Source organism: Mastigoproctus giganteus, chromosome 3 (assembly GCF_048544385.1).
Source record: "Mastigoproctus giganteus isolate SK-2022 chromosome 3, ASM4854438v1, whole genome shotgun sequence".
NCBI classification, from domain to species: Eukaryota; Metazoa; Arthropoda; class Arachnida; order Uropygi; family Thelyphonidae; genus Mastigoproctus; species Mastigoproctus giganteus.
In genome coordinates, this window is record NC_143577.1 from 189913333 (window position 1) to 189939797 (window position 26465).

General features: G+C 36.2%; 1 protein-coding gene across 2 annotated transcripts in view; it reads left to right on the top strand.

The window, feature by feature from the left end:
• LOC150088501 (cytochrome P450 2J2-like) overlaps window positions 1-23557 on the top strand; it is a 35284-nt gene extending 11727 nt beyond the window's left edge. Inside the window, exons 1-5 of one of the 2 annotated variants that reach the window (XM_090369544.1) lie at window positions 4398-4452; window positions 15860-15980; window positions 21042-21157; window positions 21326-21581; window positions 23282-23557. In XM_090369544.1, coding sequence (XP_090225670.1) covers window positions 15901-15980; window positions 21042-21157; window positions 21326-21581; window positions 23282-23351 — 522 coding nt within the window. In that variant the 5' untranslated portion in view covers window positions 4398-4452; window positions 15860-15900 and the 3' untranslated portion in view covers window positions 23352-23557. Of the gene's footprint in view, window positions 1-4397; window positions 4453-15859; window positions 15981-21041; window positions 21158-21325; window positions 21582-23281 lie in introns of those variants that run through there. The other variant, XM_090369543.1, reaches the window with a different exon arrangement.
• The last annotated feature ends 2908 nt before the right edge of the window (window positions 23558-26465 follow it).

The following is a 26465-nucleotide window of genomic DNA, read 5'->3' on the forward strand; positions in this document are numbered from 1 at the left end:
AAATCACAGTTGAAGTAGAGAATACAAAGGGAAAATCATACAATATAAAGAGAGGAGTACCTCAGGGCACTCATGCAGGGCCAATCATGTTCAACGTCTATAAAAATTATCTATTCGAAGTAATAAAGAACTCCTTTTTAAAAATCTATGCATATGATATAATCTTATATACAATTGGAAAGAACCTGACAAAAATGGCAAAAGATTTACAGCAGGATGTAATACATTTACAAAATTGGTTGCATGATAATAAATTAGCACTCAGCTTTGAAAAAACAAAATGTTTCGTAATTAGACTTCCTCATCAAACCTTGGACATTCATCCCTCTATTAAATTGCAAGAACATGAACAGAACTTCCAGAATTGCAAATGTCTAACTGTGGAAGAAGTTTCAAATCACTGTTACCTTGGGTTATGGATGGACTCAGTCTAAGATGGGCAATGCATGTAACAAATTTGTACAAGAAAATGAGGTTTTATGTGTACTTTTTTACTACAATAACAATAAATTTAAATTATGCATTAGTGGACTCCCAACTCAGTTATTTAGTAAATGTATGGGCACGAGCAAATATAACTGAAATAAGGGCAATAAACAACTTAATGAATAGGATTCTGAAACTTTTAACGGGAACAAACTCTTGGAATGATCTGAATAAGAGAAGGCAGTGTTTTTGTTCAAATATAAAATACTTTATCCAATTCAAAAACTAAAGTTAAATTGATTCTTGAACAATCTTAACACTATTTTTGAAGAGTCGAATCTGCAAAGAAATGTCTCACAAAATTTAAGGAACCCAAAAGCAATTACTTTGCTCACATTAGGATACTAAATAGATTTGGAGATAGGCACACAATGAATATAATAAACAACTTGTTGGCTAGTGTTGATTTCATGCTCTGGAGAAGTTACCCCATCTCCAAATTAAAATTCCTAATAATAAAATTTTTGATACTCAATGACACAGTAGATTAGAGTTGATATGCAGATAAACTACTACCTCTGTTTACAGTGTGGAATACACTATGTGTAATGACTTCATCGTCTTTTCTGTAAGATAACAAATTTGTACAAAACTGTTGTAAAGGAAGAATTACAACTTGTTGTCAAGAAATTTACTTTTATTAACAAGTTCATTTATTGTAAACGAATTCTCTTGATAAATAAAAGTGTATTGTATTGCATTATTATTATTAGCCATATGGTACAAGGAAGCCTGAATTCCCGAGTTACCCTGAGAAAGAGAGCAAGAGTCAGAAGTAGAAAGGAATCACTAAGAAAGAGAAAAATGATGATATTCAGCTCAGGACCCTGGGTGTGCCAAGCCCATACTCATAAGATGTGAGTCCCTGGGGTACATATAGTTATATCCTAGCCAAATGGACACGTGTCAGGTAGTAATAGTGCATTTTTGTACTGGCTAACAGGGCTCTGGATGAGCTGGAACAGGCCCAGCAAGCCGACAGTTGATAAAAACGATAGCGGATAACAGAGTGCTACAAAAAACCAGAAGAGTCAAAGCCGGACTGAAATAATATAGCTTGGATACTGGACTGCGAATTGGATCACTGAATATACTTTTTTTAACAGGAAAAATGGAGGAGTTAATTGATATGATGAAGGAAAGGATATTGGACATTTTGGGTTTGAGTGAGACTAAGTTGAAAGGAGGGAAAGAAGTGTATGAGAGAAGGATCTATATACAGTATTTAATACACAAGCTTTCTTTCGTCAGTCAATATGAACGATAGGCTTAACCGATCGGGCTGGAAGTGGTCTCAAATTGAAGCAATTTCTTCCTAGATGTGCAAAAAGTTGTTAAAATTTAAAAATTCTGAGTGTTATTTTACGGAACTGGCCAGTTTTGTATTACAAACGAGAATGGTTTAACATTGACTTCATAGTTGGAGCCACAAAAACCAAGTTAATGTATACGTTAACTGTTAAACAAATAGTTGTCTAAGTTTATAAGGCTTTTTTTTTCTGATTAAAAATTTCCACGTTCGCACAATCGTGTCCTTTGTTCCGTAAAAAATTATAATAATCACTATTAGCGCTGCCTACCTTAAAAGAAAGAACTAATCGTTAGGATTCCACTGCACTGCTCGCTCACTATATGTCCCCATGTTACTCAGGCAAGGTGGACGCTTTTAACGATAAAATGATGAGTTCTGAACATTTAAAACCTTCAGAACTTATCATTTTATCGTTATCAACTTCGAGTTTATTTGCGTTTTTTTTTTTTTTTTTTTGTTTTTTAAGGTGAGTAATAATTTAAGGATTTAGAATTATGTTACAGTCAGAAAGACGTATCCGACGCCATGCTACTCTGAATGGTCGTGTTGAACGTACCTTGCGGGGAAGAAGATACACCCCTTTTCGTGTTTCAGCAAATGTATTCAGAATCGGTCTGAAATGGTAAAATCAAAGAATATTTATAAGATTCCTCAGGTACAAGAAATGACAAAGGATTCGACGCGTACTGGCTTACATTCTTACGACATAAGGATTTGATGCGTACCGGCTTAGTTGCTTACGACAAAACACGCACTACACTTCATTAGAACAGCAGGAGAAAACTTTAAATTCGCATACTAATGAGGGAACGAAATTTAAAAGAGAAATTCTAGTATGCATTAATTTCAGGTCTGTGGTTGAGAATTTTTAGAGACCAATAAAGATCCAGACTAACAGAGTACAGTTCAAATTATGTTGGCGAACTTCAAGAAGTTGGGCCGCAACATGATTGTCAAGGTACATTTTTTTTTACATTTCCACATTTGGAAACGTAAGTGAAGAACAGGGTGAGAGGTTTAAACAGAACATTAAACACATGGATATGAGTTAACAGGGGAGTTGAAATGTTAACATAAGGTCTAATATTTGCTGGATACTGAAGAGGTACTGTAGAGTAGAAGCATTTGCAAGAAAATAATAATGAAAGTTTGACCGGGTTTTTATAGTGAAAGGTGAGCTTTTAGTGCATTTTTGATATCCTGTCTTTTCAGTAGTATTTCATAGAGATGACAATGAACTGTCCAAATTTTTCGGCAAAATATCAGGCAATAAAAACTATGCTACCAATTGCGAAATTTTTGCAACGTGTAGAGCTATTTCACATTATATTGGAGAGGTGCAGAAGACAAATCCAAAAAATGGAGTGGTATAATTGTAATCAAGGAGATAAATGTAACAATTAAAGAAGCAAAGAGAATTGTAAAAGAGGAAAAGGACAAAAGTTGGATGGAGTCTACACAAATATTAGAGGAGGATATTAATGAAAACAAAAAGATGATATATGGGATGTTAAGGAATAAGAAAAGGAACAATGAAGAACCAGGGTTTGATGAAGAACGATGTCTAAATGGAAAACATCGTTCATAAATTTACAAAACTTCTTTCCAGCCTCAGAATTTAATTCTAGATTGAAATCACCGGTTGAATTTAACGGTAAAACGTACAGTGCCACTACTCAGTTGTACTTGTTGCGTAAAATTCAGTTTTCCTGGGCGCATGGGTTGTACTTGTTGCATCACTGCTCGCGACAAGCACACGCACGCGCATCGGGTTTCGTGACGATTTCTAGGTAACATAACGCTTTTTTCCAAATAGCGCCGGTAAAAACGTTTTTAACGTCAATAATATAGTGATAAAAAAAATAATATTAAATACAAATAATAAATTCGGCTAAATTTTCCATATTGATGTAATACGTGAGGTTAGCAGGAAAAAGAAATATAAATTAATAGATAACTATCATTAATTATGATTCCCAGCTTTCGGTCTAACTGATTAAACCCAAGTACCATACATATTTTTAGTTCGATAAATGAATACTAAAATTGCTGACAGTCTGATAATAAATCAATTCGAAATGATGTTATTCGTTTCCAGTTGCATTTACAGTTTTTCAACATTCTCCAAAATTATTTTCTTGTTCTATCAATAATATACTTTCTATTTGTTTATTTGTTTCACACATTTTAAAATGCAAATACTTTTCCTTTATAAATAAGTCACAGTTCTTACTGCAGGATAACTACTAGAAAATTCAGCAATATTAGAATACGGAGAGGAAACAAAAGGGATAGAGTTTAAAAGATAAATGGTTATAAGTACTGTACGTTTAATCTATTTAACCACCAGAGGGAAGCACAGCAGAGGAACTCTCCGGCTTGAAAAACAATGTAATTATTTCTGCATTGCATGCTAGTAGAGACAACACGGAATCAAATAATTTACTTCTTGGAAAAGAATACACTGTTACTTCTACAATAGTTGTGTTTCTAACTGGGTTGTTTGTGTGGATGCTGTTCTCAAGGCTGAATTTTAAGTTTAAGCTTCCTCCTGGCCCGTGGGGGTTGCCAATCGTTGGGTACCAACCGTTCACTCATAGAAATGCACATTTGGATTTGATGCGACTTGCCCAGAAATATGGAAAAGTGTTTAGGTAAGCAGAGAAGACTCATCTAGTGAACAATTTTAATATTATTTCTTAAGATATTCATTTATGTACAGTATATATATTACATAACGTATTGTGTTACATTTGGAAGGTGAAATGAGTGCGCTATGGTAGACCTTGGAAACAGGTTTCAAGAGAATGCCGTCACTTTTAACCTTGAAGCCCAATTTTCTGAAAAGATTAACTTTATGCTACGTTCCCACGGAATTACATCTACAGGATATTTATCTAATACGTTGCGCTTCTGTAAAAGTCAAGTGTGGTGATAAATCAATGTAGCAACTTTAGATATAAATCCGCGTGTGATGCAAAGACACCAAAATCATCTTTGTCAATCGATGGTTACGATTATTGACCTTTCATAGATGTGAATGTCATCAAATTTTAGAGCATTTAGTTTTCAATCTAGGTTTAATAGGTTATTTTACGTATTATAATATGCTACACATGATGACTTCCCTAATTTTGTTTCCCAATAGGAAATCAAAAAGTTTTGATTTTCTGACTTTGATTCTCGAAATTTCCAGTAAGATCTCAGTGAAGTTATTCCATGGTGACTTTAATCTTAATAGCCGCAACTGTCTTATTTTTTACAATTGTACTAAAATGGCAAAGTTCTGGATAGATTTTCCACTACAATACCAGATAAGCTGCAAAACCATAATCTTTTTTACCAAACCACTATGAACTCGTGACTCAATGAGTCGGTGTTCATATGGAGTAATTTCAACTTTGTACTGATGCTGACTTTTCATTTTTTAAATTTATTTTTGTTCTTTAATTCAACATCTGTCCTCAAAGACCTTCCTCCTTATACACAATACTTTTAAAAATTAACGTATAAAGAAATTGAAATGTTTGTCAAAGTAGGTAGTTTCTTCTGGCTTCTCAGTTCATTGAATTAACAAGGATATTGTAGATTTCCACCATTCTTCGTATTCATGATGGCCATAACAGAAACTCACCACATTTTGATGTAGTCAAAAGTCCTTGAGTCCTTGAGGTTGTCACAGACATTCTCTAAGATATGCCAGTCAAGCTGTACTTGCTACCTGGGAGTCTAAAACGCTGATGGAACTGATATTCGGGTGACACTCAAGTCAAGTGCACCCAATTTCGGCGAAGTCCGGACGATCTGTGACAGCCAAATCCTCTGCTTGCACCTTCACGATGGTGGGACTGTTAGTAATCCTGGGTATAAACTCCATGCACAAGTACATGGTGGCTGACCACCCAGGTGTGAACCAAAGTAAGCAGGGGTCGAGGTGTGGCGCCCACACCACACGGAGGAACGCCGCCCCTCTATGTTACCAGGCAGACTAGGTGGTAGATGACTCTCATCAACCGGTTAAATACCACCACTTTGCTTATTGGAGGCTTGAAGTGGTGGAACCCATGTTTAGTCTCTAGAGCTAAGTTCCGGTCAACCCTTCCCTATCTCTTCCAGCATGCAGTATTATTGATGACTTTTGAGGTTATGATGAACGCCGTGGCGAGATCCAATATTCGTTACATTTCCAGGGTACAGCTCTAAAACGGTGTTCACAGGCCGGCCGCAAGTAAGTACACTGGACCGAAACTATTGGTAACTCTCTAGGAGGCTTCAGGATCAGCTAGTGTATAATCTTCCTACCTCTACTCTGCCAGATAGTGGCTGGAGGGAGTCCGAGTAGTGTGAATGCGGAGAGCATTGTCGAGGCCACGTTATGTCAAGGATCTGGGTATATTTTTACCATGTGTACGCCATATCCAAAAATTTCATTACTTCATACAGCATGTCCCACTCACATTTTCTTACTATTGAATACACCATGAATTGTCAAACTAATAGAGCAAGCTTATCTGCGAAAAGATTTAACCTCCCAAGCACTTCCTAATTCAGTTCACAAAAATACGTGGTCTCAATTCTAATCTCAACGATGTCCATTTCCACTTGCAGTCTGCCAAACCCCATGCACGTTTTCTGACAAAATCTCAGTTATCGGTTGATTCAACTACTGCTCATCTCAGATGCCCAGATTATTCGCTGTATGATTCCTTTCGCCTCAAAGGTGGTTCTTGTGCATATGTCCGTTCTGATTTTCCCTGTCAGAGTCTTGGCAATTTGGAATCTCCTCTCTTTGATCTCCTCTGGCTTAAAATCTCTCTACCTCATTGTGTCAAATTCATCTGTTGTCTCTACCATTCTCCCAACTCCAATAATCACTCGGAGCTCTTTGACTTCCTCTCTTTGCAACTTGACTTTCTCCAGTGAACACTGTAATTCATATGTAGTAATTTACAAACAGTGAGGTAATTTTCCTTGGTGATTTTAATGTTCACAACTCCAGCTGGCTTCCGTTTTCTAGTCACACCGACCCAGCAGGTCGAGATGCTGAGGCTTTTGCAATTACTAATGATCTAGCACAGATTGTTCATTTAACTACAAGAATACCGGACAATTCTAATCAAACAGCCAATACGCTTGATCTTTTTATCAGAAACAACCCTTCTAAGTACACGGTCGAAGTGAGAGGTCCTTTAGGCACTTCAGATCACAACTTGGTGATTGTCTCTTCTCCAATGGAACCTTTATCTCATGGCTATTCCCAAAAAAATTCTGCCCGACCTATTAAGGCCTTTTAACACATCTTTCTAGCGTTCAACCCCAACCAGCGATTTGCTAACAGCAATCTCCTTAAGAATTAACGTCAAACGCCAATATATATATATATATATTTTTTTTTTTTTTTTTTTTTACTTTTATCATTATTATTTTTTATTTTTATTTTTATTTTATTTTATTTTTTGCTTTTATCATTATTATTTTTTTTTAATTTTTTTATTTTATTATTATTATTATTTTTTTTTATTAATTTATTTATTTTTTAGGTCCTAGCCACTGAAATCCCAGGAAACTAGGTGGCAGGAGCTGCCGGACCAACTCATCATGATGCTGGACACCCGGCTAGCCTCCACGTGGCAAGGTATGGGCAACGTCGGGCCCCACCAGGGGCCAGGCGGCCAATAAGCCGGACAAACAATGGGCACAACAGATCACACTGCACAGACATGACCCACACACTTTCAAGTCTCTAGCTTGACAGTGTACTGTCCTCGATACAGCGAACATACGCGGAGATGGGAGAAATCCCAGGCGCCGTCTGACACGAACATACCTTATACCTTATACCTTATATACCCTTGCAGGAATGGAATCCTTTATCCCACACTCCACTTTAAAATCTCGTCCTTTATCTAAACCTTGGTTTTCCAATAAATGTGCTAAGGCTGTTCAAGAGAAGAATGTTGCATATCGTAATTGGCTTGTTTCTAATTCTTCAGTTTCAGTTTCTGCCTACACCAAAGCTCGCAACAATTGTAAAACGGTTATTAATCAGTCCAAACTAGAGTTTGAACAGGCTAAGAGCGAAAACTTGCTTCTTGCCCTAATGGTAGCCGAGCATTCTGGTCTCTTGCTAAAGCTATTGGCCGCAACTTTTGCCCATCTCTGCTTCCACCTCTGTCCAAATTAGATGGTTCTGTTGTCACTTCAGCCAAGGATAAAGCTGACCTGCTAGCATCCAATTTTTCTTCCAGCTCATGTATTAATGATCTTGGTAAAACACCTCCCACCATTCCCAACACGCTCCATTCAATGCCTCCTGTGATCTTCCGTCAAAAGGATATCAGAAGGGTGTTGATGAATCTTGATGCTAAGAAAGCTCCAGTCCCTGATGGTATTTCTCCACTTGTTCTCAAAACCTGTGCTCCTGAACTTACTCCTATTCTTTTCCGGCTTTTTTCACTTTTTTATTCCAAAGGTGTTTTTCTTTCTGCTTGGAAAATTGATCATATCCAGCCAGTTCCTAAAGAGGGTGACAAATCCCTCCCATCCAATTATCGTCCCATTGCAATTACTTCTACTCTTTCTAAAGTAATGGAGAAATCAATTAACCGCCAACTCTTAAACTACCTTGAAACTCTCTATCTGATCAACGATCGCCAGTATAGATTCCGTCAGTGTCGATCCACTGGTGATATTCTGGCTTATGTTACCCATTTATGGACTAATTCAATGGAAAGGTTCGGTGAAACACAAGTAGTTGCTCTTGACATCTCAAAGGCTTTTGATCGTGTTTGGCATAAAGTTCTTCTAAAGAAGCTTCCATCTTATGGTTTGCCAACTGTTTTTTTTTAATTGGTTATCCAGTTTTCTCTCTGATCGCTCACTGAGGGTGATGGTAGATGGCTCTCTTTCTAACTTCTCCACTAATTCCGGTGTCCCCCAAGGTTCAGTTCTTTCCCCCACTCTTATCCTCTTGTATATTAATGACCTTCTTCCATTGACTGGAAATCCTATCCATAGTTTTGCCGATGATAGCACATTGCATTCAACTTTCCATTTTGAGAAACCTTGTCCTGCTCAATCAGCTTCAACTTCTCGAAAATCTGCTACCAATTCCTTAAATGCCGATGTTCAGGTAATTCTCCAGTGGGGCAAAGACAACTTAGTTGATTTCAACCCTTCTAAAACTCAGTCTTGTCTTATATCTAGCAAAAAGGATTATTCTGCTCCTATGCTTATCTTTGGTGACACTCCAAATTCTAGACAAATTGATATATCTCTTTTAGGGATTACCCTGACTTCTAATTTCCCTTGGCACAAGCACATTACAAATATTGCTTCCTCTGCATCTAAAAAACTTGGTTTTCTCTTTCGCTCTCGCCGTTACTTTTCTTCCAAACAGCTGCTCACTCTGTATAAATCGCAAATCCGCCCTGCCATGGAATATTGTTCCCACATCTGGAGTGGTGCCCCTAAAACCCCTCTCAGGCTTCTTGATTCCATTCAGAAGAGGGCAGTTAGGTTAATTAATGATTCATCTCTAACAGAGTCTCTCCACTCGCTTTCTCATGGACGTACTGTTTCTGCTGCATGCCACTTCTACAGATACTTCCATGGGCACTGTTCTTCTGAATTGGCTTCTATAATTCCTGCTCTCTCTTTCAAAACAGTCCGAACACGTGCCGCCACTAGCCAACATCCATTTACTGTCCAACTTCAAACCCACAGAACCAACTTTTCATCTTCCTCATTTATTCATTCAGTTGCCGTTTTCTCGAACAACCTTCACTCGTACGTATTTCCTGAAAATTACAATGTACAGAAGTTCAAGTCCAATGTCAACAAACATCTTCTTTCGTCTTCTCAACTTCCAACCCAAACACGATACTAAGTACTATAGGTTCTAATACCTCTCGTGTTTGGGTTTCACATAAAAAAAAAGTAAATTAAAATCATGAGAATCTTAACATTTTACTTAGTAAAATTTTTCGAAATAAATATTTCAACAGTCAGAACTAACAAAATGTTCGGAACTAACGAAATTTTACGATGACTGTTTTATTTGGCAGTTGTTTCGCGAAATATATATTTTGCGTATATATTTTTCAACATGTATGTCGGGACTCGTTTTGTTGTAATTCTGGAAGACTATGAGAACACAAAAGGAAGCAAAAACTAAGCCAGAGCACCTTGACCGACCATATCCAAACTCACTCCATTTGCTTGAGGAAAGCGTCAGTAAGTAAATGAATTATTAGTGTATTATACCCAGCCCAACAACTACTTTTTCCAAAAAAAGTATTTCAGTCATATCGCTTGTGAGTTAAGAACTTTAGACAACTGTACTGTTTGAAATCAGATCTGGAAATTGCGGAACCAAGAGATAATAGAGGAGTTTGGAGAGAAGATCAAGTAGAGAGTATCAAGTACAATCACAGAAGATGTCAACGAGGAATGGGAAAAAAATTAAGAAAGTGATAGTACAAACTGCTGTACAGGTGTGTGGGAGAACTGGAAGATTCAGAAATGAAAGAGAGACACACTGGTGGAATAACAGAGTTAAAAGGGCAGTGAAACTGAAGAATAATGCTTTCAGGAAATTTATGAAAAAAAAATGGAAGAGAACAGAAAGGCATATAATGAGAAGAAAAAAGAAGCAAAGAGAATTGTCAAAGAGCAAAAGGACAAAAGTTGGATAGAGTCTGTCTACGCAAACATTAGAGGAGGATATTAATGAAAATAGAAAGATGATATATGGGAAGTTGAGGAATAAGAAAAGGATCAATGAAGAACCAGGGTTTTCTAGTTGATACAGATGGAAAATTAGGCACAGATGAGAAAGAAATCAGGAAACAGTGGCAGGACTATTTTACAATCCTGTTTAATGCTAATGCCAATGGAAAGGAAGATGGTGTAAGAAGAGAAAAATTCGCAGTGGGAAAAGAGAGCCCAAAGGTTGGTCTTGGTGAAGTAAAAGAAACAATCAAAAAAGGTGAAGAATGGAAAATCACCTAGAGTTGATGAGTTACCAATTAAAGTTATTAAGTCTGCAGGCAGTATTGGATTAAAATGGCTGTATAATGTATCAGTCAATTTTGGAAAGAGAAAAGAATACCAGATGATTGGTCAAAGAGAATCAGCATACCAATTTTTAAGAAAGGGTCCAGAAGAGAATGTAACAATAAAGGGAATCACTTGATTACGTCACTATGCCAAAATATTTGAGCGAATACTCGAGACAAGTTTAAGGAATAAAGTACAGGGGAGAATGAAGGAAGAACAGTATGGATTTAGAAGAGGAAGGTCAACGATTGACCTGATATTTTCTGTAAGGGAATTGCTAGAAAGGCATTGGGAATTTGCTGAGATTCTCTTTCTGGTATTTTCAGACCTTGATAAGGCATATGTGATAGTGTGCAAAGAAAATGTGTGGGAAAGTCTGGAGAAAATGGTAATAGACAGGGAGGAGGTTGTGATAATAAACAATATGCATTCAAGGTGTGAAATTTGTTTGAGGACAAAATTTGGGGACTCAGATTGGTTTCCATTGTCCGCTGGAATTCGACAGGATAGTGTACTATCACCATTATTTTTTTTTTTTTTATTTTTGTCATGGACGATGAAATGGCGGTGGATGATGAAAACAGCTGTTGATGGATAGAGTGTGAGAATTAAGTGAAAAAGGGATAAAATTAGGGATTGAAATGTTGGAAGTGGTGGACAAGTTTAAGTACCTAGGGAGTGTATTAACAAAGGATGACAGCCTAGATATGGAAATAACAAGGAGAACAGCAGCTAGTCAGAATTTCTTCTGTAACGTTAACAGCATGTTATGGTTAGGGAGTTTCCAATGTAGTATAAAAAGCTGATAAATATGGCATATCTTTTGCCCCTATTTTGACCTATGCTGCTGAGACGTGGAGGATAAATAAAAGTATATCAGCAGAATCCCAACAATGGAAATGAAAGTGTTAAGGACCATGCTAGCTAAAACTAGAAAATACAAAGTTAGAAATCTTGACATTAGAATGCACTTAGGGATAGAAAGTTTGAAGGAGAAGATGACTGCGTTACATTTGTACCAGGTACCAAAAAATGTACCAGGTACCAAATGAGTTGCTGCCTCTCTACTCTAAGACTGATAGTATCACTGATAATGTCACAGCGGCAACCGTTAAAAACTTGTTTACTGCAGGAACTCATTATGAAACTGGTAGAGTAAAATAAATAAAAAAGGTATTGCTGCATTATTTTAATTGAAAACATAATTTCAGTACAATGAAATACAATGAATGGAATTTTTCATTGTATGAATAATTCGTATAAAATATATTATAATAACACTAAAATTACTGGTCTATGGTAACTGAAATAACATATATAATTTTGACACTCAAATGATTTTAGTTCCCGAGTGAATACTCCATTGATTGTCGTTCCATTACGTGTAGAATTTACCAAAGTATTTGACTTAATTTCTAAATTGAAGACATCGTTCATAAATTTACAAAACTTCTTTCCAGCCTCAGAATTCAATTCTAGATTGAAATCGCCAACAAGAACTATAGGTATACGATCCAGTGGCTCTTCCAATAACTTTGCACCTTCAATGGAATACGACATTAAATTGTTCTTTATGAATTTTTGAATTAAATCTAACGACATCCCTGGAGTGATGTATATGGCAACGATGAAAATAGATGCACTATTGAATTTGCACAAAGATCCACAAATGTCTCCAATTTAATCAGATACCGCTGTCGCATTGCTGCTATTATGTTGTGCAAAGATATGTGGTATACTGATGATAGTTTCTTCAGGTTGATATATCGCAACACCACCACTACGAATATACGATTTTTTAAATTGAGTCATACATTAGAGTGGTTTAAGTAATATACGTATGTGCATCATTATCCAACCACGTTTCATTTAATATCAATATTTTGGATTCCTGTAAGATTGTGTCCGTTTCGATAGCTCGAACATGGGCCCTGTAAACTTTGTAGGTTCATTGACGATATAGATATACCACTTTGTATAAAATCTTGCAGTTCATCCGGTAGCTTATTATTTTTCAAGCGATCTAGTTCAGCACGAAGTTCTATATTACTAGTAGCTTTGCCGTGGTGAAATGTGAAATCGTCGTGGGTGTTTGTAATATATAAACCTTGCAATGAGGTCACTCGAGATAACGTCACGTATACGAGTTGCTGTTGACGATCTTTCTCATAATTATATACAACTTTGTCGAAGGTCCCTCCTTGAGATTTATGTATAGTCAAAGCACAAGCACATCCTAAATGAAATTGTGTACGTCTACATGTTAATTTCCTATTGTTCTTGAATGGAATCGTAGTTGATCGTTTTATAATAGGTACGGATTGACTAGGTAAATGTTCATCTTAAACATAATGTTTATAGCGAGATTGACGGTTGTCCTATTTTTGACTCAGGAAATTTCATCCATACTCGTTTAACCGTTTACTCGTCCTCAAATTCGAAATATGATAAAGTACCGATTACACCGTTTACCAATCCATCGACAACAATATTTGTAGTAATCATGTTTTCAATAACGGTAGAACGTATGGAAGTCCTGCAGTTTGAAATCTAATTGAAACCATAAACGATCACAGACATTACAACTAAATACAAATGGATATTCCTTCATTCGTTCTGCTGGAGTTTTAGATTCCTGATAAGTATCAGGCATAGTAGAACTCTGTGGTTGAATTTCATTATTATTCGGAATAGTTTGAATTTCTAATTTCCTTTCCTTCAGTTCACGATATTCCGTCATTATTTCAGCTCGCGTTTTTGTTTTGGGTGTAATTTGAAAACTCCCATGCATAACGAAACACTCTTGTTAAATTTCATCTGAATTCACATTTCTGTCCAACTTCCTTCTCTTTCTTTCTTTCACGATATTCCTTCGAATGCTGGGCTGTAGATTTTGGCACAGTCACTCGCGTATTAATCATTATGCTAATATAACGGTATGACGTAGGGCGTCATGCTCAATTGTGCTTGTTGCGTCACTGCACTTGTTTTTGCTAAAAATTCAGTTTTCTTGTACGCATGGGTTATACATGCTGTGTCACAGCACGCAACAAATACAACGCATGCGCAACTGGTTTCGTGACGATTTCTAGGAAACGTAACTCTTTTTCTCAAATAACCCCGGTAAAAACGTTTTAAAGTCAATAATAAAGTGATAAAAATATTAATATTAAATACAAATAATAAATTAGGCTACATTTACCATTTTGATGTAATACGTGAGGTTAAAGGGAAAAAGAAAATGTAAATTAATAGATAACTATTATTAATGATACCCAGCCTTGGGTCCAACTGATTAAGCACAAGTACTATTCATATTTTTAGTTCGATAAATGAATAGTAAAATTGCTGATAGTGTGATAGGAAATCAATTCGAAATAGCGATCTTTAAGATGAAGAATTTATGATGTTATTCGTTTTCCATTTGCATTTATAGTTTTTCAACATTCTCCAAAATTATTTTCTTGTTCTATCAGGAATATATTTTCTATTGTTTATTTGCTTCACACATTTTAAAATGCAGATACTTTTCCTTTATAAATAAGTCACAGTTCTTACTGCAGGATAACTACTAGAAAATTCAGCAATATTAGAATATGGAGAGGAAACAAAAGGGATAGAGTTTAAAAGATAATTACTTCATCAAAGTAATCGTTTACAAAATGGTTATAAGTACTGTACGTTTAATCTATTTAACCACCAGAGGGAAGCACACCAGAGGAACTCTCGGGCTTGAAAAACAGTTGAATTATTTACGCATTGCATGCTAGTAGAGACAACACGGAATCACATAATTTACATCTTGCAAAAGAATACACTGTTACTTCTACAATAGTTGTGTTTCTAAGTGTGTTGTTTATGTGGATGGTGTTCTCAAGGCTGAATTTTAAGTTTAAGCTTCCTCCTGGTTCGTGGGGGGTTGCCAATCGTTAGGTACCGACCGTTCACTCACAGAAATGTACATTTGGGTTTGATGCGACTTGCCCAGAAATATGGAATAGTGTTTAGGCAAGCAGAGAAGACTTATCTAGTGAACACTGTACAATTTTAATAATATTTTTTAAGATATTCACTTATATGCAGTATATATAATACATAACGTGTTGTGTTACATTTATAAGGTAAAATGAGTGCGCTATGGTAGACCTTGGAAACAGGTTTCAAGAGAATGCTGTCACTTTTAACCTTGAAGCCCTATTTTCCTAATTAAAAGATTAACTTTAAGCTACGTTCCCACGGAATCACATCTACAGGATATTTATATAATATGTTGGTTTCTATAAAACCCAGGTGTGGTGATAAATGAATGTAGCAACTTCATATATCAATTGAGAAATCTAAAAGTTTTGATTTCCTGTCGAATCTCGAATTTTCCCGTAATATCTAAGTGAAGTCCTATTTCCTGGTGAATTTAATGTACATAGCTGCAGCTTTCTTATATTTTACAACTGTACTAGCACAGTGAAGTTATGGAGCGATTTTCCATTATTGTTCATTTACTCACTAGAATACCAGATAACCTGCAAAATCAAACCATCATTAATACGTGACTCAATGAGTCGGTGTCCATATGGAGCAATTTCAGCTTTGTATTGCTGCTGGCTTTTCATTTTTAAAAACGTTTTTTTTTTGTTCTTTAATTCAACATCTGTTCTCCAAGACCTTCCTCCTTGTGTACAATATTTTTAAAAATTAACGCATAAAGAAATTGAAATGTTTGTCAAAGTAGGTAGTTTCTTCTGGCTTCCCAGTTCATTGAATTAACAAGGATATTGTAGATTTCCACCATCCTTCGTATTCACGATGGCCATAACAGAAACTCACCCCATTTTGATGTACTCAAAAGTAAATGAAAATCACGAGAATCTTAACATTTTACTTTGTAAAATTTTTCGAAATAAATATTTCAATATTCGGAACTAACAAAATGTTTGGAATCACGAAATGTTTACAATAACTGTTTTATTTGGCAGTTGTTTCACGAAATTATATATTTTTCAGCATGTACGTCGGGACTCGTTTTGTCGTAATTCTGGAGAACTATGAGAGCACAAAGGAAGCATACATTAAGCTCCTTGACCGACCATATCCGAACTCACTCCATTTGCTTCAGAAAACGTCAGTAAGTAAATGAATTATTAGTGTATTATACCCAGCCAACAACTATTTTTTCCCAAAAAATAATTCAGAGTCATAATGCTCGTGAGTTAAGAACATCAGACAACTGTGTTGTTTGAAGTCTTAATGCTTTGAATTAAGTATTAAGTCTTCGAAGATTAATCTTTTACATGTTGCAGAATACGCAAAACAACAGCAACACAGGAATTGTATACGAATATAGCCTACTACTTTAAATTCTCACTATGCAAAACCTTTTGCATCTCAAACCTGATTACAACGTTTTGGTTTAATATACACAAGGAATGGTAGAATGAGGTTGAATGGAGAGCTCCCAGAAGAGGGAGGGTATTATGTGAAATTCCTATGTACGGTTTCTACCAAATATCACCGGACACCTTTCTATCAGTAAATTGTGTCTTACTAAGAAATACTGAAATATTTTGACCGATTAAGGTATTAACTGCCAGCTCGGAATTCATTTAATTGGCCAGAGAATGAGCACACGGAAAGAGCTAACAGAGTTTCAGAATGGAAAGATAGTTGGGTGCGATGGAAGGAAAATATTTGGGCATGCTACTCTTGCAAATAAAATAATACTAAGCCGCCAATTGACAATGTGGAAGAAATGGAAGGCGAAGCAGTACTGAGATAAAAAAAATGGACAGGTAGGATTAAAATACTGATTGAAAGGAACCGATGCGACTTGCGATTACTGTTTAAGATCAGATCCTAGAGAATCTGCGTTTGAAGATGCGATCAGCCACAGACACACTTGTGTTTCTATCACACCTAGAGCTGCATGGCATGAATTTTCACAGAAGCGCTGCAGACCACATACCTTTGATAACAAAAACAAATGAACATAATCGATTGGCATGGTGATTAACGCACAAAACGTGAACCATGAATCAATGGAAATTGACCCTGTACAGCAAAGTGTTATACTACATGACCTTCGAGTGCAATGGACATGCAAGCCGACTGAACAACTCTTGCAAATTGAGATAACCTGAGCACTAACTTTATATTCTTCACTCCCATAATATTCATTTTTCTCCAACTAATTTTTTTTTCAACATCATGGGCTATTGGGTATAAAAGGTCGGGAATGTCTGTTTTTATCCTATTTCCTTACTTAATTTCGCCTCCTGTTATATAAACTGCTATACCATTGCCTGTGACCACAAAACACAACCTGTACCCAAAATCAATATGTTTAAGATATACTACCAAACTCTGCAGTCATTCGCATGATGGGCCAGTAGATACACCCAATTACAGAAACCACATATACAGAAATATGCACAGTTTCGTGTATATTTAATCGATTGTATTAAACTGACCATATTGTGCATAGTGCCATATTATCAGTTTGGGTGCCTTCCGACTTCTTTAATGCATAGCTTTCACACTTTAGTACGTGTGAAATTTCTAATAGGAGACAAGAACTGATGTCAAGATACGCATACAAGGTCCGACCTTTGCTGAACACCGTAATTGATTAATTTCATTTACACGCCACTGAAGGAAAGTGTAATAGCCCTTCCATAACCGAATGATCACTTACCATGTGATCTTCAACAGTTCATACGAAGTTTAAATCTAATATTATAGAACATTGCAGCGACCTCAAAGCCTTCATTCACCTCTTTTACTCTCATCTACATGGAAAACGTGCCTTCATATTCAAAATATCCAAAGAGAACGCACTGTATCTGCACGTCACCTTCTCATTATATCGTAAATTCTGTAACTACATCCTTTAAGAAGTTTAGCAGTAATAAGAAACTAACCAATAATCTAATTCTGTTTTTCAGGAAGAAATATATTCCGTTGTTAAAAAAGTGGAGTCTTATAATGGAGATCCTTATAATGGAGTGGAGTCTTATAATGTGGAAATTGTGGGAGCGAAGTTAAAAAATATGTAATTAATGATATTGAAATTTCGCAAGATTATTTAATGAAAAAACTTTCGAGCCTACAGACTAGTAAGGCTCCTGGAGTTGATGGAATATACCCTATAATCTTAAGAGAGGCGGCAAGCGAGTGCATTGAACCATTGAGGCTAATTATGCGAGCATCACTAGACTCTGGGGAGATTCCCTTGGATTGGAAAAGTGCAAATGTATCTCCCATACATAAGGGTGGTTCTAAAAGTGAAGTTGGAAATTATCGACCTGTCAGTCTGACTTCAGTAGTAGGGAAAATCATGGAGGCAATGATCAAGGGTGGAATTCAGGATCATTTGGATCGAATTGAAATTCTCAAGGATACTCAGCATGGTTTTGTAAAGGGAAAATCATGTTTAACAAATCTGGTTCGCTATTTCGAAAGGGTCACTCACGAGATGGATTTAGGGAATAATCTCGACATTGTTTATTTAGATTTCAGCAAAGCTTTTGACTCAGTCCCACATGAGCGGTTGCTTTATAAGCTGGAACAGGGTTGGAATCACTAGGAAAATCCTTAGATGGATAGAAGGATGGCTTCAGGGCAGGAGGCAGAGGGTTGTGATAAATGGCTATTCCTCAGATTGGGTTGATGTTAGAAGTGGGGTTCCCCAAGGATCAGTATTAGGACCACTGTTGTTTTTAATTTTCATAAACGACATTGATGAAGGGATAGAGGGCGTGATGTCTAAATTTGCAGATGACGTTAAAATTGGTAGAGTAGTTAATGATCACTGTCGAGCTGAGCTTCTTCAGAGAGACCTAGATAGACTTCAAGAATGGTCAGAAAAATGGCAGCTGTGCTTTAATCCAACAAAGTGTAAGGTATTACACCTGGGAAACAGTAATCCCAAAAAAACTTATTCACTTGGTGGAGTTCAACTAAACCCAGTACTGGAGGAAAGGGACTTGGGTGTTACGATACGGTCAGACATGAAATTTTCTGAGCATTGTAAACAGGTTGCAAGGAAGGCCCATGGTGTCCTATCGATGATCTATCGAACTTTTGCAAGTAGAGATAGGGACGTGATAATCCCATTATATAAGGCTTATGTTAGACCAACTTGGGATACTGTGTTCAAGTATGGAGACCGCACCTAAAGAAAGACATCGAGCTTCTTGAAAGGGTGCAAAGAAGGGTAACTCGCCTGGTGAGATCAGCAAAAGGGCGTCCTTATGAAGAAAGACTTCGAATATGTGGGTTGCAGAGTTTGGAAACTAGACACCTTAGAGGAGATTTGATTGAGGTGTTTAAGGCTCTGAGAGGCATCAGTAAAATGAATGAGGACAAAATTTTCAAGATTATAAATGATGCTAGAACTAGGGGACATAAATTCAAGTTACGGGGGGAAATGTTTAGATTGGACTGCAGGAAGTTTTATTTTAGCCAGCGAGTTATAAATTACTGGAATAAGTTGCCTTCATGGGTGGTAGAGGCCGACAGTTTGGTGAAATTCAAAGGCCCTCTGGATAGTATTTTCGGGTAAGGGAAGCGCATAGGATGATAGGTTTAATTTCCTTTTTATTTTTATTTTATTTTATTTATTTATTTATTTTTTTATTAATTATTATTATTTATTTATTTTTTTTTTGTTTTTATCATTGTTTTTTTTTTTGGCTGGTGCAGCATAAGCCATAGGCTTTCTTGCACCATGCGGCCGTTACTAATACTAATACTAATACTAATCCAACCCTGCTGAATGATATCATCCTCTCCAGCACAGCCAATAACATTACCAGTTTGGTTTTCGGAAGGAGATTTGAAGATGATAGCCCAATGAAGCTATGTATCGACTTCAATAACTTTATCAGGTAAGTGCTCATTACTTTTATCTGACGTTTATTTTTTGTAGTAGGTTTGAAGGACGTAATGTGATATACGTCTATTGCGAAATAGATACAAAAGTCGCGAAATACACTCTTATTTACTGTATACAATATGTATGATAAAAAACAGAAAAATGCTTTCTAGTGAAGTCCCATAGGAATAACAATTAGCCCAAATCAAAGATCGAGGAAGGTCTTTTTAAACATCAAGATCTCGAAATGCGGATTTTCTTATATAGCGGACACTGTTCTTTATGGTCTAATATTATCGGTGGATTCTACCACGGTCCATTGCTGGGTCCACTGTTGTTTTCTGTATTTATTAATGACATCGATGGAGGTATATCTGGCTTAATGTCTACGTTTGCAGATGATACGAAAGTTGGCAGGGTGGTTAATGACAGTATGCTACTTCAACAAGATCTATAAAAATTAGGCAGTTGGGTTGAGAAATAGCAATTGAGGTTTAATATTGACAAATGCAAACGTGGTGTATATGGTTAGCAGCAATCTCAACTTAATGCACTGAAATTCAAGGTAGTAAAATCAGGGCAGTGAAAAATGAAAAATTCCTTAGAATAATTGTGCAGTCAAATATGACGTTCTCTGAGCAGTGAAGACAGGCTTCCAGGACAACTCACGGGCTTTTGAGAATAATTCACACGAATTTTGCCAGCAGGAATAAGGAGGTGATTATTCCATTGTATAAGGCAATGGGTATGCCACATCTTCAGTACTGCATACAGGTCTGAGTGGAGCCAGATTGGGGATTATCTTTGAAGGACAAGCGATGATGAAATGCCTTCGAACAACCTGTTGAACTTCTCCGAGAGCGCTTTTCAACAATTCGGGGATGGATTTCTGCTGAAATTTTTCCAACCAGATTTCATGATAATTCGCTGCTGAGTAAAATAACTCACCTTAAGATGCCATGATTAAACGATATTCCATGCATTATTATGTCTGAATGAATCACCTAACATGTTGTAACAAGTCGAAGTTCGCTAAGAGCTGACATTTCAAGACAGAGCGTACTCCATAACTCCTTGATTGCACCTCCTATTTCTCCTATTTATTTTCTTCAGTGCTTCATTATCTCGTGAAAATGAAACATTAAGGAAAAACAAGTCAAGCATTTTTTAATAATTTATTTTTGAGTCTCATTCAATATAATACTCATGGAATGTTGAAGTCTATTTTTTCTTAAAATAAGCACCTATTTATCAATTATTTTGTTATCTTGTATTTAATAAAAAATATAGTTGATTATTTCTTTTTTTTTTTAGACAGCAGATCGAACCCAACAAAAAGTATTTAGACTCGCATAATATTCGGAGTTATGTAGATGGATTTCTGGTTGATATGGAGAAGAGGAAAGATCATCCGCAAAATTCTTTCACAGGTTAATGTTTATATTTAATAAATGCTTCATTGACTTTAGGTCTTTAGTTTCTAGCTTATAATTAAAGTTTTTGATTATTAAAGTTTTTGGATATTCAACACAGCGACATATTATGTGGGAACGTATGACACGAGACAATTATTAAAAATATATTCATTTATTTTTCAGAAACTCTCTTAGTTGGGAATGTCGCTGGACTGTTTGGTGCCGGAACTGAGACGACAACCACTTCCATCATGTGGAGTCTTTTAACAATGGCTGCTTATCCACAGATTCAATTTCGAGTTCAGAATGAAATAGGTGAAGTCGTAGGGAAAGAAAGGATGCCATCGTGGGATGACAGACTCCGTCTTCCTTACACACAGGCAACATTATTAGAACTATCCCGGTGGAGGATAATAGTCCCACTTCATTTGCATAGAGCGTGAGTTACGTTTCCTTGCAAACATATTCATATTTTTTGAAGATGACTAAACACTGAAAACCTACGTGGGTATTATTCTGTTTATTTCCAAATTGGAAATATGTACATAATGGTGTCAAACATTTCGCTGTATTTTCTTACCACTTCCTCAGTGACAGCTGCCTTTGCAATATCGCCGTCACAAAAGATCATTTGGGTCACATGAATCTTCGGTCACAAAGACAACTATCACTGAAGAAGTGCTAATCGAATACTTCGCAAAGACCAACTGACTGAACCACGTTGTGCAAATGACGCATAAAAATTGGTGAGGTCATTGACGGGATTCGAATTCAAGTCTTTTCCACTCGGTGTTTGGAATACACAGCTCTATCAATCGTGTTAAGCCAAGGGAAACACCCATAAGAGGAAATGTTGTATTTCAGGTATTTTTAAAATTTTCTAAAAACAATAATCTTAATGACGAACGAATATTTCTTAGCAAACTATTTCACCTATCTGAAACCAGCTCGAGACATTTCTAAGAAAACAAAGAATGTTTAAAGGAGCTAACACAATTGTGTTCGCTCTTGCAATATGCTTTAACATTGCGTTATACAGTACACTGATACATGGGCGAGTTGTCTTATGATCTTTGGTTGGATAAAATTTTCAGTTTATAATTGATTTTATGTAATTATACAATTTTTGTGCAAGCGTTTGTCAAAAGATCCATTGTGGTATGCGAAGGAATTTGATATTTTATATATCTTTACTAGTAGGCAATTTTAGATAAGCATATGAATGGGAAAAGACAGAACACGGAAATGCACTGAATTTTTGATACTTACAATACATTAGAATCCAACCACGTTGAATTATTTTAAACAATTAGCAACATCGATTGGCATCGAATTCTCAGTTACCAAATATAAGTATTTTTTTTTTTGTTAAATGTTAAACAATATGTGAATATCACAATTATATTATCGACTGAATATTCAAACACACTTGTTACTAATACAAAATGTTGAGGTTCTAATGTATTAATCTATCGCCACGTTCCAGTTACAAGATTCAGAACTCAAATAAAACTTCAAACCACCGTGACGTTTTGTTGGTTAGACTTTGTCATCCATCTACTGTAACCAATGGAAGTGTCTTCAAGTCGAAAGCAACCTCAAAATATTTTTGAATATTTAACTGTTTATTGAAAGCGAGTTCTCTGCAGGTTTTCATTGCTGACCTTGGAATTTCGAAACAAGTGCTTGATGTGACAAACAGTAAAGAAGGTCATATTTAATATTAGTGTTTAATATTTTCTGTTATATGCTACATAAAGTGCAACAGTTTAGTTCAATTTTCTAATAAGTGGATTTTTTGATAAAGAAACTGACTGTTTCAAATAATTTTCATGGCTTTTAGTGTTATCCTTCAAGTTCAGTTGTCGAAAACATTCCTCGTACTTAGCGTTGCGACAGCGTGCAGAGTTATTGCTACTTCAGTAAAGAAATATTCGAGAGTAAAAGATACAAACGAAAAGAAAATTCAAGGATCAGCTCTTCGTGTATTTAAAAGAAATTACACTTATTCGCAATTTACGCTTTACACTTTTTAGATGTGGTAGTGCACGCATATTTATCCTCTTTCAGATATAATTTGGTTAAAACCAGGATCAGGCAATTTAGAAGTAAAAAATGGTCTTCTATTTGGTATTTCAGCACCACCAAGGATACTACTATATCAGGTTATGACATTCCCAAAGGAACAATAGTAATCACGAATTTGTAGTCTGTACACCATGACCCCCAGGTACTGGGAAGACCCAGATATGTTCCTTCCAGAAAGATTCTTATCGTCTGATGGAAAATCAGTGAAGAAACCCGAATATCCTATTCCTTTCTCGATTGGTAAGTGTCAAAACAACGACTAATCTTTAGCATTTAAAATTTCACTTCTTCTTCTTATTGTTTTTGTAACTTATGTCGAAAAGGACTCTCATCTTTAATTCAACATTTCTATTTATGGGGATTTCATTAGATGTTTTTTCTCTTTTTTTATTGCAAGTGCATGCAAAATCAAAAGAAGTTTACATAAAAAGATAAAGCTACTTATGATTTTTTATTTTTGATTTAGGTAAAATGTCTTGTCTTGGGGAGGCAATGGCATCGGTTTCAATATTTCTGTTCTTCACAGCAATTTTACAGAATTTTGAAGTGAAACTACCAAGAAATACCTCAGCGGACCTTGAAGGAGTTCTTGCAGTGACATTGCAAACAAAGCCTCCTGAAACGCAAGTAATTCGGTGCATGTATTCGAAAGGTATTAAGGCATTCAAATTCGTGACATTTCCTTTGAAAATAACACAAAAAAATAGGTGCTCTAGTTGAAAAGCAGAAGGATACGCAGTTATATGCATGCCAAAGGAACACAGAAATCCATCAGTAATGGTTAACTGTGTATAGTCCAACGTTCATGTCCAAGATAAGTCTGTTTCGTTTCAATCAGACAAACACTCCACATTGCTGTCTGCATACGGCAATGGTTAGAGTGTTATGGATGAGGAGTGCTTGCTTTGTCCAGTTGGTACCTTGCCCCTTATGATTTTCATCAATTTGGACGATTAAAAGATCATCTAGTAGTGAATCGAATCGGGAATGACGATTAAACTGTACAGGAATTCATTTTTCATGACTATAAGTTTATAAATCAATAGAAGAGGACACGAGAGTACTTTTAACTACCATATTAAGTATCCGCGCTGCAGTCTTTAATAATAAGATTACTTTTATATGTACAGTTCTGTTCATTGCCCATATAAATGTAAATATTTTAAATTTATTGACAAGTGAGAGATATTCCGTTAAGAAAAATGGTTGATTTACAACAACATTAATACACAGATTTACACAAAATCTAGTTGTTTTTGTAGTAGGGTTTTAAGTGCCGTATACCAGTGTGTGTTCCGTTATTTACTGATATGCCTATTTATCGTTCTGGTCATCCAAGTTAGTAACTTTGAAGTGATTCTACTTTTCTTTTCTTCCCTCTGCGCATTGGATAGATCATCAGAGCAGCAATTATCTCCAATAAATCGAAAAGAGATATCAGCGATATTCCCAGCCACATTCCCATGTAGCCTCCAATATAACTGAACAGTTCCACGCTCTGAAATATAACAATTCATCGGATATAAAACGATATACCATACTTCATACTGATTACTTACTGTAGAAGTACTCGAGGAAAAAATAAAATATTATTCAACGTTTCAATGAAACAAAATAAATACGCTTTGAAAAAATCAATCAAATAATGAAGAACATCAACTTTATAGTTTAGAACAAATCAAGGTTGCTGAATCTCACAAAAATCGTTTTAGATTGAGTTCCGGAGGTTTTCTTATGATTCTGATACGTCCCTATTATTGGTACCCTCTCACATAAAACAACAAGACATAATTCTCTTCAAATACAAAACTGGATAATCAGCAGCATTCATTCGGAATAGCCCAACTCAGGACAACGAATAGAACGTATCTGAAATGCAAACAGATGATTGAACTGCTCGAGCAGCTGGTGAATAAAGAAGCAATCCAACAAATTGTAAGATCCAAATCGTACACGAAATTTGTTATTATTTTTATATATTTTAGTTTAATTTTTGATTGTTTTAGGAAGGAAGGAAGGATATGTGAAATGTTGGAAGAAAGATTAAGCTTGGTTTAAGAGGAAGTAATCAGTGGAGCCCTTGTAATTGCGAAAAAAAAAGAGAAGAAAATGTATTTATTTCTGTTTGTTGAGGGAATGCCGCCGGTAGAGAATAGATATTAGGGACGACATTAAAGAGGAAAGGAAATAAGCGTTTTGAGAGTAAACCGGGCCGTATATAATAAGCACAAGAATTATAACCGTTGGGTGACATGTGAGGACCTTCAAGAAAGGAAGTAGGAGGCAGCATTGGTAAAATAGTGAAAAGGAGATGAAAGAGACCAAGCAATTCCGGATCATAACGTAAAGACTCGCAAAACCCTACTACACTATGGGAGAGTGTAAATTTGGTGGACAGAGAGGTCTCCAGTTGGGGAAATTTTGTTCCAGAATTGTGGAGGACAGTGGTGATGCGTCGAAATGGTGGATGAAAGATAACACTGACGAGTTCCTCCATCAGGTTGCAAAGATAGAAAACACCCAGTATTTCCGTGGGAAAAGGATCCCGGAAAGAGATGGTAATGTGCGAATTGAGAAAATAGGATTAACAAATGAACGGAAAGAAAATTAAAAAAAAAAGAATTGTAATAATTTTCTACTGGCCTAGATGTGGCAGAGGGAGGAGTTATGGAAATGAAGTCGAGATAGGCAATAATACAATATAGTGTGATGGAGAGAAGAAAAACAGTCAAGTTTAAGTGAAAACTCTCATGAGCCGCGAATGCGCGCTGTACACGAGAGAATTGAGAATTAAAGTCCACCTTGGAGCAAGATGGGCAAGATGAATGCAGAGGCAGAGTAGTTTAAGAATAAGAATACGACGAGCATGTGTTCTATGAAAGTTCAGCTGGCGCAGAAGAGTGCCCAAAACTCTTTCGCAGAGTGGCTACGTTTTGGAGAAGCAAGTATCATGAAGAGCAGCAAAAGTCAAGCAGACCAGAAAAATGGATGTAGCCTTATATGAACACTCGTCGACTACACCGTAACCAATACGTTCCGGACGCTAGACACGTTACTTGGAACAGTACACTTTCTCGGAGAGTTCCAGCTAAGAGAGAAAGAAAGATTGTCTGCAATGACCATGAGAAGAAACAGATGAACAGAATGAGAGGCTTTTAAAGCAATTAGCTATACCTTTTTACTGGAAAAATGTCCTTGAGTAGAGATGTAATCTCTACTCAAGGACATTTTTCCA